Here is a 10,871-nt window from a genome sequence, read left to right on the forward strand (position 1 = left end):
GACGATCTCTTTAACAAGTGGTGCTGGGAAAACTGGTCAACCACTTGTAAAAGAATGAAACTAGAACGCTTTCTAACACCATACACAAAAATAAACTCAAAATGGATGCAAGATCTAAACGTAAGACCAGAAACTATAAAACTCCTAGAGGAAAACATAGGCAAAACACTCTCTGACATAAATCACAGCAGGATCCTCTATAACCCACCTCCCAGAGTAATGGAAATAAAAGCAAAAATAAACAAATGGGACCTAATTAAACTTAAAAGCTTTTGCACAACGAAGGAAACTATAAGCAAGGTGAAAAGAGCCTTCAGAATGGGAGAAAATAATAGCAAATGAAGCAACCGACAAAGAATTAATCTCAAAAATATGCAAGCAACTCTGGTAGCTCAATTCCAGAAAAATAAACGACCCAATCAAAAAATGGGCCAAAGAACAAAACAGAGATTTCTCCAAAGAAGACATCTCCAAAGAAGAGATGGCTAACAAACACATGAAAAGATGCTCAACATCACTTATTATCAGAGAAATGCAAATCAAAACCACAGTGAGGTACCATTTCACGCCGGTCAGAATGGCTGCTATCCAAAAGTCTACAAACAATAAATGCTGGAGAGGGTGTGGAGAAAAGGGAACCCTCTTACACTATTGGTGGGAATGCAAACTAGTACAGCCACTATGGAGAATAGTATGGAGATTCCTTAAAAAACTGGAAATAGAACTGAACTGCCATATGACTCAGCAATCCTACTGCTGGGCATACACACCAAGGAAACCAGAATTGAAAGAGACACGTGTACCCAAATGTTCATTACAGCACTGTAATAGCCAGGACACGGAAGCAACCTAATGTCCATCAGCAGATGAATGGATAAGAAAGCTGTGGTACATATACACAATGGAATATTACTCAGCCATTAAAAAGAATACATTTGAATCAGTTCTAATGAGGTGGATGAAACTGGAGCCTATTATACAGAGTGAAGTAAACCAGAAAGAAAAATAGTATATACAGTATACTAATGCATATATATGGAATTTAGAAAGATGGTAACAATAACCCTATATGCGAGACAGCAAAAGAGACACAGATGCCTAGAACAGTCTTTTGGACTCTGTGGGAGAAGGTGAGGGTGGGATGATTTGAGAGAATAGCATTGAAACATGTATATTATCATGTGAAACAGACCGCCAGTCCAGATTCGTTGCATGAGACAGGGTGCTCAGGGCTGGTTTACTGGGATGACCCTGAGGGATGGGATGGGGAGGGAGGTGGAAGAGGGGCTCAGGATGGGGAACACATGTACACCCATGGCTGATTCATGTCAATGTATGGCAAAACCACTACAATATTATAACGTAATTAGCCTCCAACTAAAATAAATAAATTTTAAAAATTAAAATAAAAAAGGAAAAGATTTTTTAAAAGAAAAACTTTTACTGGAAAGAATTATAAATTCTCAAGAAGCTGCAAATGTTCAAGAGTGAGGTAACCATGTACCCATTGCCTGTGCTATGCTAAGTCACTTCAGTCAAGTCTAATTCTTTGAGATCCTATGGACTGTAGCCCCCAGGTTCCTCTGTCCATGGAATTCTCCAAGCAAGAATACTGGAGTGGATTGCCATGCCTTCCTCCTGGAGATCTTCCTGACCCAGGGATCGAACTGATGACTTTTTTTGTCTCCTGCATTGGCAGGCAAGTTCTTTACTGCTAGTGCCACCCATTGCCTAGTTTTTCCCAATTGGATACATCTTACATAATTATAGTCCAATGTCAAAACCAGGGATTATACATTGGTACAATGTATGCATATAGTTCTGTGTCATTTTATGAGAAATGTAGGTCTATGTAACCAGAACCACAATCAAGATAAAAAATTATTCTGACATCAAGATAGACCGCATGTTATTCCTTTGTAGCAGCATCTAACACTTCTCCCTGACCGCCATCTATAAGCCATGACCACCACCCATCTACTTTCTGTCTCCAACTTTAAAATTTTGAGGCTGTTAACAAATGCACTTTTACATTATGTGACCTTTTAAGGTTGTTTTTTCCACTCAGGACAGTGTTCATGTAATCTCTTGATTTCTTCTTAACATCACTGTCCTTCAGCTCTCCCTCTTTTTCTTTTGGGTCCTTAATCTGAACAACTCAGTGCCGATTCATTCCCGTTGTAAACTGCACTCACTCCCTTAGTGATCTAAACCTTTCACAGTTTTAATTGCTATCTACATTTTAGAATTTCAAATTTTATATCTCTGGCCAGACCTCTCTTCCAAATTCATACATTAAACCCTCTACAATAGGCATCTCAACCTCTGAGTGCCCAAAGCTGGATTCCTTATCTTTTTCCTCCCCAGTGGTTGCAACCACAGTTTGCTGACCTCAGTGTATGACTTCAGTAGTTCAGTAATAAGACCACAGTCCTACTAGTCATTCTTGATTCTCATTTGTAGTTTTTTATTGAAGTAACACTGGTTTATAACATATAAAAGTTTCATGTGAGCAGCATTATATTTCTGCATCTGTATACTCTGCATCACCAAAAATTGTGTTTTTGTCCGTCATCGTACAGTTGATTTGCTTTACCCATTTTGCCCCCACCCCCCCATAACTACTATTCTGTTTTCTATGCATTTATTTTCATTAGGTTTGTTTATTTTGTTGATATTGTTTGCTTTTTATATTCCACATATGAGTGAAGTTATATGCTATTTGTCTTTCTCAATCTGACTCGTTTCACTTAGTATGATGCCCTCAAGGCCTGTCCATGTTGTTGCAATTGGCAGGATTTCATCTTTTTTATAGCTGAGTAGTGTTTCGTGTGTGTGTGTGTGTATATCAGTCATCCAGTGATGGCACTTTTTGTTTCCATATCTTGCTGTTGTCCATAATGCTTTGATAAACATAGGGGTGCATTTATCTTTATGAGTTAGTGTTTTTGTCTTCTTTGGATACATACCCTAAAGTGGGATAGCTGGATCATATGTTAGTTCTGTCCTCAATTTTTTCCATAGTGACTATACCAATTTACATTCCCAGCAACAGTGTATGAGGGTTCCCTTTTCTATACATCCTTGCCAACACTTGTCATTTTTTACCTTTTTGTTAATAGCCATTCTGACAAGCATGAGTTGATATCTAATTGTGGTTTTGATTTGCATTTTGCTAATAATTTGTGGTGTTAAACAATCTTTTCATGTGCCCATTGGCCATCTAATGTCTTCTTCCAGACAATGAAAAACTGTCTATTCAGCTTCTGTCCACTTTTTAATCAGGTTGTTTGTTTTCTTGTTGTTGACTTGTATGAGTTCTTTATATACTTTGGATATTAACCTTTATCAAATATATCATTTGCAAATATCTTCCCCTGTTTGGTAGGTAATTTTTCATTTCCTTGATGGTTTTGTTTACCATGAAGGAGATTTTTAGTTTGATGTTTATTTTTGCTTTTGTTTCCTTCCGATCAGGTGACATATCTAGAAAGATACTGCTAAGACTGATGTCAATGAACATACTGCCTATGTTTTCTCCTTGGAGTTTTATGGTTTCAGGTCTTAGATTCAAGCTTTTAATCAATTTTGAGTTGATTTTTGTTTATGATGTGAGATAATAGTTTCTTTTTTTGTATGCCCAACTTTCATAGCACTTATTGAAGAGACTGTCCTTTCTCCACGGTTTGTTCTTTATTCCTTTGTTATAAATCAATTATCCATTTATGTCTGGATTTTTTTCTGGGGTCTCAATTCTGTTCCATTGGTTATGTATCTCTCTTTTTTTTTGTTTTTGCCAGTACTGTGCAGTCTTGATTATCATGTTTTTTTCTGCCAGTTACCATGGCTTTTTAATATAGTTTGAGACCACAAGAGTATGACTTTCAGCTTTGTTTCTTTTTTCCAGGATTTCTTTGGCTATTGGGGTCTTTTGTGGTTCCATATAAATTTTAGCATTTTCTATTTGTGAAAAATGTTTTTGAGATTTTAATAGGGATTGCATGGAATATGTAAGTTGTATAGGTAATATGGACATTTTAACAATTTTATTTCTTTCAATTCATGAACATGGACTGTCTTTCCATTTGAGTCTTCAATTTCTTTCAACATTGTATAGGTTTCAGTGTACGGGTCTTTTACCTCCTTGGTTAAATTTATCCCTGTGTATTTTCTTCTTTTTGTTGTGATTATAAATGCAATTGCTTTCTTAATTTCTCTTTCTGCTAGCTCATTTTTAGCATGTAGAAATGCAACATATTTTTCTCTATTGATTTTGTACCCTGCAAATTTACTGTATTCATTTATGTGCTTAGTCACTCAGTCATGTCCGGCTCTTTGTGACCCCATGGACTGTAGGCTGCCAGGCTTCTCTGTCTATGGAGATTCTCCAGGCAAGAATATTGGAGTGGGTTGCTATGCCCTCCTCCAGGGGATCATTCCAACTCGGGGATTGAACTCAGGTCTCTTGCATTGCAGGTGGATTCTTTACTCTCTGAGCCACCAGGGAAGCCTTATATTCATTTATATTTTAAAATAATTTCTGGCGGAGTTATTTGGGTTTTCTGTATATAAAATCATGACATCCAAAAATAGCATCAGTTTTCTTTTTTCCTTTCCAATTTGGACATCTTTTTTTCTTTTTCTTGTCTAATTGCTCTCACTGGGACTTCCAATATGTTGAATAGGAGTGACAGAGTGGACATCTTTGTCTTGTTCTTGATTTAAGGGGATAGCTTTCAGCTTTTCACTCTTGAATGTATGATGTTTGCTAGGAGTTTGTCATATGTCACCTTTACTATTTTGAAATGCATTTCTTCTATATCCAATTTATTTTTTTTATTGTTAATGGATGTTGAATATTAACAAACGCTTTTATGTGTCTGTTGAGATAATCACATAGCTTTTATCGTTTTATTTTTCTTTGATGTGGTGTATCACATTTCTTGCTATCTGGATGTTGAACCATCCTTGCCTTTGGTTAGCACTTTCCACCTTCCACTGTCTGTGTCAGGAGCAAGGTTCCAAGCCCTGACTATCACTGCTTGTGCCTCCAGGGTCCTTGGTGCCTTGCAGATGCCAGTTTCATTGGTTTCACTGCCTGGGACACTGGGATGGTGAGCTCCTTTTCTGAGATTGCCTGAGTCACAGCCTTTACCACTGTGGGGGATGGGGAGGGTGAATGGGAAGCCTGGTTGCATGGGTCTCTGCCACGTCCAGGGCTGTAACTAAGCCTTGCAGGCTTCACTGCTGTGGGTGGGGACCTCTTTACTGAACACAGTTCTACCAACTCCCCTTCCACAAGCCTCATCCAAGTCCCTGTCACTGCTCTCCAGGATGACTGTAATGGCCTTGCAAATGGTCTTTCTTATTTTGTCCAGGTCCATGTACAGTCTATTTTCCACACAGCAGCAAAGGAGATCCTTTCAAAACACAAATGAGAACAGACCCCTCCTCTGCCTCAGGCTCCCATCTCACTTAAAGCAAGAGTCCTGCAAAGGCCTGTGATCTACTTTTCCATCTCCTGAGCTCAGCCCTCCTTCTCTGCCCCTTTACTCCAGTCACAGAGTCACCCTTTTGTTCCTCGAAGCTTCATGTTGTCCTTTCACATCGTGGTCCATATTGGTGGCTGATCTCTCTAACTAGAAGTTCTTCCCCAAAATACGCATGGCTCTTTTCTTGACCTCTAAGCCTTTGCTCAGATGTCTTCTCAACAAGGGCCACCTTAACCAGCCTATTTGAGATTAAGCCCTCTGTGGACTGCTCTGTTCTATTACCAGCATCTTTTTCAAGACACTTATTCCCTTCTACCACATTATATATTTTACTTGTGTATTATAATTTTAAAATCACTGCATATATTTTCCAACTGAAGTATAAGCTCCATGGAGCAAGATTTTTATCTGTTTTTTTCCATTTATGCAGATAGTATAAAGCCTGTTGCCGATTCATCACTCAATAAGCAGTCATCAAATGAACGGATAGATGGTTAGATCCCTCTGATTGCTTTACTAACAACCCTCTGATTTGGGATTGTGGTCATCATCAGGTATTCTGTGTGTAGGAAGACCGGGTCTAGCAGAGGTTACAGTTTTAATAAGGCCTCACAGTGGCAGAGCTGGCGCTCTCATCCAGGTGGTGTGTCTCTCCAAGTCTAGAGTGAATAGGGAAATTGCCAGCAAAGATTCTGGAGTAGAGTCGATGTCAGAGAAAAAGTCAGTTGCATACGGCATGGGATGGGCACCGCTTTTATGAGGAAGGGTCGCCAGGGAGCTCTCTGTTACAGTTGTATCATTGTTGCTTATCAGTAGACACAAGGAATTGCACTTAGACTAAGCTTATCAGCATCTCTAGTACAGTTAGAATCCACTTCTTATCACAGCGGACTTTGGATAGTGTGGACTGAACACACTTTTGATGTCATGAATTTCAGAAGAATAGAGGGCAGGGCTCTATAGCCTGAGTCACAGGTTCAGGGGTGACTCACCTCCTAACTGCATACATAGGGCACCTTCTTCAGACAGACTCGGACACACAGTTTCAACAGGGAAGAAAGGCCCAGCTGGAGATTATGGACTCCTTGGTATGAAGGATGGGAGGAAGGAATCTGATTACTTCTGCTGCTTGTGCCAGGTCACCTTGACACAAATCATTGCATGAATCCTGGTAGAGAATGGGAAAGAGTGTGTGTGTGTGAGTGGGAATCACTGGGCTTGCGTTATTGTATGTCCTTTTGCATGTTGTTTCTCTGGGTTTGGAAGTGTTTGTATATAGTATATGTATCTGTGCCTCTGAGTGCATGTCTGGACATGAATTAATGTCTCCTTGTTGGAGGTATACTAACGTCTCTTAGCTGCGGGAGGGGATCGTGTTTTGTGTCCTGACTCTGCTTGGGCAGTGATGTGGGAGAGAGAACATTGGCTCTTCATTCACTGATGCGTCCGTCTCTTCCATAGCCAATCCCCTACCACCAGTCTGTTTCCCTGACTGTGGGTTACATGGTGAAGATCAAGGCAAATGTTCAGTGTACTTCTGGGTGAGTAGAGGCCAGTTTATGTCTGATGGAGGGTGAAGCACAGGGGGAGAGTGTTAGCATGTCTTGGGGACACTCATTGGAAACAGCTTGATCTTCCTTAATCATCAGAATAAGCTGAGGTGTCTCATGCGAAAGTGTGAGATTACACTACAGGTGGGATTTCCCTCCTCTCTGTGGGGGGTAGGGTGGGGGAGGCAGGGGAGGAAAAGGAGAGAGAGATGGCAAAGTGAGAAAGGTGTAAATATTTTGAGAAAGAGGGCAGGGGGACGGGGAAGGAGGGAGGGAGAGAGAGAGAGAGAAAAGGACTGTGGTTGTTCCTGAGGTAGTTGTTTTCTGCAGTAAATGCCTGCCTGCAGGAGCTATCCTCTTGTCTTCGCAGGGATAACCCAGAGTTTGTGGTGGATTTCTGCACGGGTATTGGGGAAGGCAACAGCATTGCATTCCATTTCCGAGTCTACACCAACAGTACGGTGGTGATGAACAGTTTCCAGGAAGGGGAATGGCAAGAGGAAAAGAGAGTGTTTTCTGACCTTTTCACGCCAGGCCAGCCATTTGAGCTGCGATTCTTGGTGCTGGAGAATGGATACCAGGTGTGTGGGCCCTCCAGGGTGTGGCGCGCCGTGGCTGTATTGGGCCTACTGTGGAGAAACATGCGGAGAGTCCAACTCTGATGTGATCGCAACAGACCAATTTTGTTTTGTTTTGTATTTTTAACACATGTGCTTTTTAAAACTGAAGTATCGTTGATTTTCCTTTCAAGTCAGTTTCAGGCGTACGACAGAGTGGCTGAGCACCATGTCCCTGTAGAGCACGGGCATCTGCACTCAGTATCTCGAGCAGCGTGTGTGCTGTACAGGCGAGCTTCTGAGTGGACTCCACACCGCTCCTGCTGTATCGGACAGGCAGCAGTGTGGAGGGAGACGTGCAGGCCCCCTGCCCTCAGGGTGAAGCAGGGACGTCGGCTCTGGAGGCGAGGAAGTGGACGTGGAGCATATGACTCCTACAGCAGTGTCCTGGCAGGATGTCCTGGAGGAGAATTTCTGCTTTACTTTCACAGAGTAAAGAGTTTTTACAGCAGGCAATGAAAAGAGGAAAGGGAATGAGGAGGCCTAATTGTTCTCAGCTCACAAGAAATATATTGCCTTCCTTAGGTGTTTGTGGATAACAAGTCCACCTACCTCTTTGCCCACCGCCTGCCCCTACAGTCTGTGAAAATGCTGGAGGTGAGGGGAGATATTGTGCTGACTTCAGTGGAGACGTTGTAAGGGGCAGAAGATCTTCCAGTGAAGATATCCACCCCACTACACTCTTCTATAATGTGCAGGATCATGGCCACTCCCAGAGGATGCCAGGATGTCCCCCTGCCCTCACACTTAACGCCAGTGATAATAAAATATTTCTGATGTGAACTAGGACTTGGCTGTTGCTTGTAGGGAAAACATCAAGGGCAGATTTGGCACAAAGAGAAAGTCGTCCCAGGTGTGGAATGGGGAGTGTGGTTTGGGAAGGGCCCAATTGGCCAAAATGTCAAGGGCTATCCCTGAAATAGAGACAGGGTGAGAGTGTCTCAGGATGTCATGAAGAAGATGGTCAGGTTTGGGACTGTTTAAGGAAGGGATGTGACTTTATATGTGAGCCTCTTTTGACTTGTTTTTTCATTCCTCAAATATTTATTGGTCCCTGTATTTGTCAGGATTCTCCAGAGAAACTGGTGTGTGTGTGTGTGTGTGTGTGTGTGTGTGTGTTCTAGTAGTTCTATGTAGTTCTAGTATGAGTCTGGATGCCTGAGACCCAGGAAGAGCCAGTGTTTCAGTTCCATTGAGAAGGCAGGAAAAATCCTCCCTTCTCTAGGCTGGTGAGCTTTTTTGTTCTGTTTAGGTCTTCCAATGATGGGAGGAAGCCCATCCACACGAGAGAGGGCAGTCTGCTTTACTCAGTCTGGATTCAGCTGTTAATCTCCTCCAGGAACAGTCACAGACACACTGAAAATAATGTGTAACCCAAGACCTGACCACCCAGCAGCGCGTCAGGATGACACAGAAGATTAACCGTTACAGCCCGTTTCTGTAACATACCTGTATACGTGCCAGACATTCCGTATGAACCCTACGTGATGCTGAGAGGACTAGAGAATGGGGTTGTTGGCACAAGGAACTTGATACTGAGAAGTCAAGGATAAAGTCAGCCCGGTGGGGCGTTTGGAACTCAGGAGCTGAATGTCAAATGTTCGGGCAGATACAGCATAAACCATGGTGCATGGCTTTCCTGGTTTCTGTCTCCCCTCGCTTAGGAACACCTGGCAGCTTGCAGGGGTTATGAAGTGTGACATAGGAGGCTGCACCCAGATCCTTCCAGACCCCTCCAGTCTGGGGGTCTTCTAAAGACATAGGACCTAATGAATTCCTAAGTTCCTGAGTGCCTAGAGTTTCCCAGACACTCCATATATAAAGGAAGGCTGCTTGCTTTTGTCATCTTTGGGCCCTCTGAGCTTTCTTCCCTATTTCTATACCTTGACATTGAACAACCTGTAAAGGAAAGTAAGAAACCAATTGTTTTAGAGTAGTGTAAAAAAGAATACAATGCTTAAGATGAAATCTAACCAGGGAGGTGCAAGACTTCTACATGGAAAATGACAAAACACCATTGATAGAAATTACAGACGAGGAACCTCAATAAATGAAAAGACGTTCCATGTTTGTGGGTTGGAAGACAATATTGTTAATACTGTTAATGATTCTAAATACTGTTATCCAGTGCGGTTTGAGAGATTCAGTGCAACCCCCGTCAGAATGCCAGTGGCCTCTGTGTGCAGAATGGAAAACAGGTCCTAAAATTCGTATGGCACTGAAAGGGACACCAAACAGCCAAGATAGTCTGGGCAAGGAACAAGTTTGGAGGATTCCCACATCTCGGTTTCAAAACTGAATACAAAGTTATGCTAAGAGCTCTAAGGAAGAAAGTACAGCCTACAAGAACAGATGGATAATAGAAGCAGAGTGATAGAAATTCTAAGAGAGTCAAAAAGAACCTCTACGGATTAAAATATTTACATAGGTGAAGAGTGTATTTGATGAGCCCATTATCTAGATTAGCTATAGCTAGGAAAGAATCTCAGAGGTTGAGGATATGTCAATAGAAACTTCCAAAACTGAAAAAAAGAAAAAAGACTGGAAAAATATAGAATATCAAAAAACTTCTGAGACAGGTACAGAAAGTGTAGCATGTGCTTAATGGGAGAACTAGACGCAGAAAAGAGAAAGGAACAGAAGAAATACTATTGTCTGAGAATTTCCCAAATTTACACCAAACACCAAAACCACAGATAAAAAGAAGCCAGAGGGAAACAGCACCTGCCCACATAGGAGCAAAGATAAGAATTATGTCGAACGTCTCCTTAGAAACCACACAAACAAGAGGAGAGTGGAGTGAAAGTTGGGAGAAATTTGGTGCAACCATCATGGGAAACAGTATGGCGATTTCTCTAAAAATTGAAAATGTAATTGTCATATGATCTAGCAGTTGCACTTCTGGATACTCCTCAAAGGAAATGAAGACCCCCAACTCAAAAAGATATACAGTAGTGGCCCCTTAGAAACAGGGGTTACGTTCCAAGCCCACAGTGGATGCCTGAAACCCTGGATAGAACCAAATCCTACATATGTGTATATAGTTAACCCTTGAGCAAGGGAAAGCCACTGGGGGACTTGGTTGCAGAGAATCAAGTCACCTGAAGCTGGAAGGAATAAATTCCCCCTCAGTCCAGAGTTTACAGTAGATATCAGTCAATAACTTGTAGATTCTCCCAATTACTTCCCTGTCCTTCACCCTTTGGGCAAGC

At 41.7% G+C, this 10,871-nt stretch overlaps 1 protein-coding gene and 1 pseudogene across 1 annotated transcript; one reads left to right on the plus strand and one right to left on the minus strand.

Annotated features, from left to right (window-relative positions):
* The window catches only part of LOC133055091 (galectin-10-like), an 86,043-nt pseudogene that overhangs the window by 11,686 nt on the left and 63,486 nt on the right, over positions 1-10,871 (minus strand).
* On the plus strand, positions 6,456-8,431 carry LOC133051129 (galectin-16-like). Its single transcript, XM_061135555.1, has 4 exons — positions 6,456-6,580; positions 6,954-7,033; positions 7,413-7,623; positions 8,185-8,431. Exons 1-4 carry the CDS (start codon positions 6,569-6,571, stop codon positions 8,296-8,298), a joined length of 417 nt encoding a protein of 138 aa, XP_060991538.1. The 5' UTR covers positions 6,456-6,568; the 3' UTR covers positions 8,299-8,431.

Source organism: Dama dama, chromosome 4, assembly GCF_033118175.1.
Source record: "Dama dama isolate Ldn47 chromosome 4, ASM3311817v1, whole genome shotgun sequence".
NCBI classification, from domain to species: domain Eukaryota; kingdom Metazoa; phylum Chordata; class Mammalia; order Artiodactyla; family Cervidae; genus Dama; species Dama dama.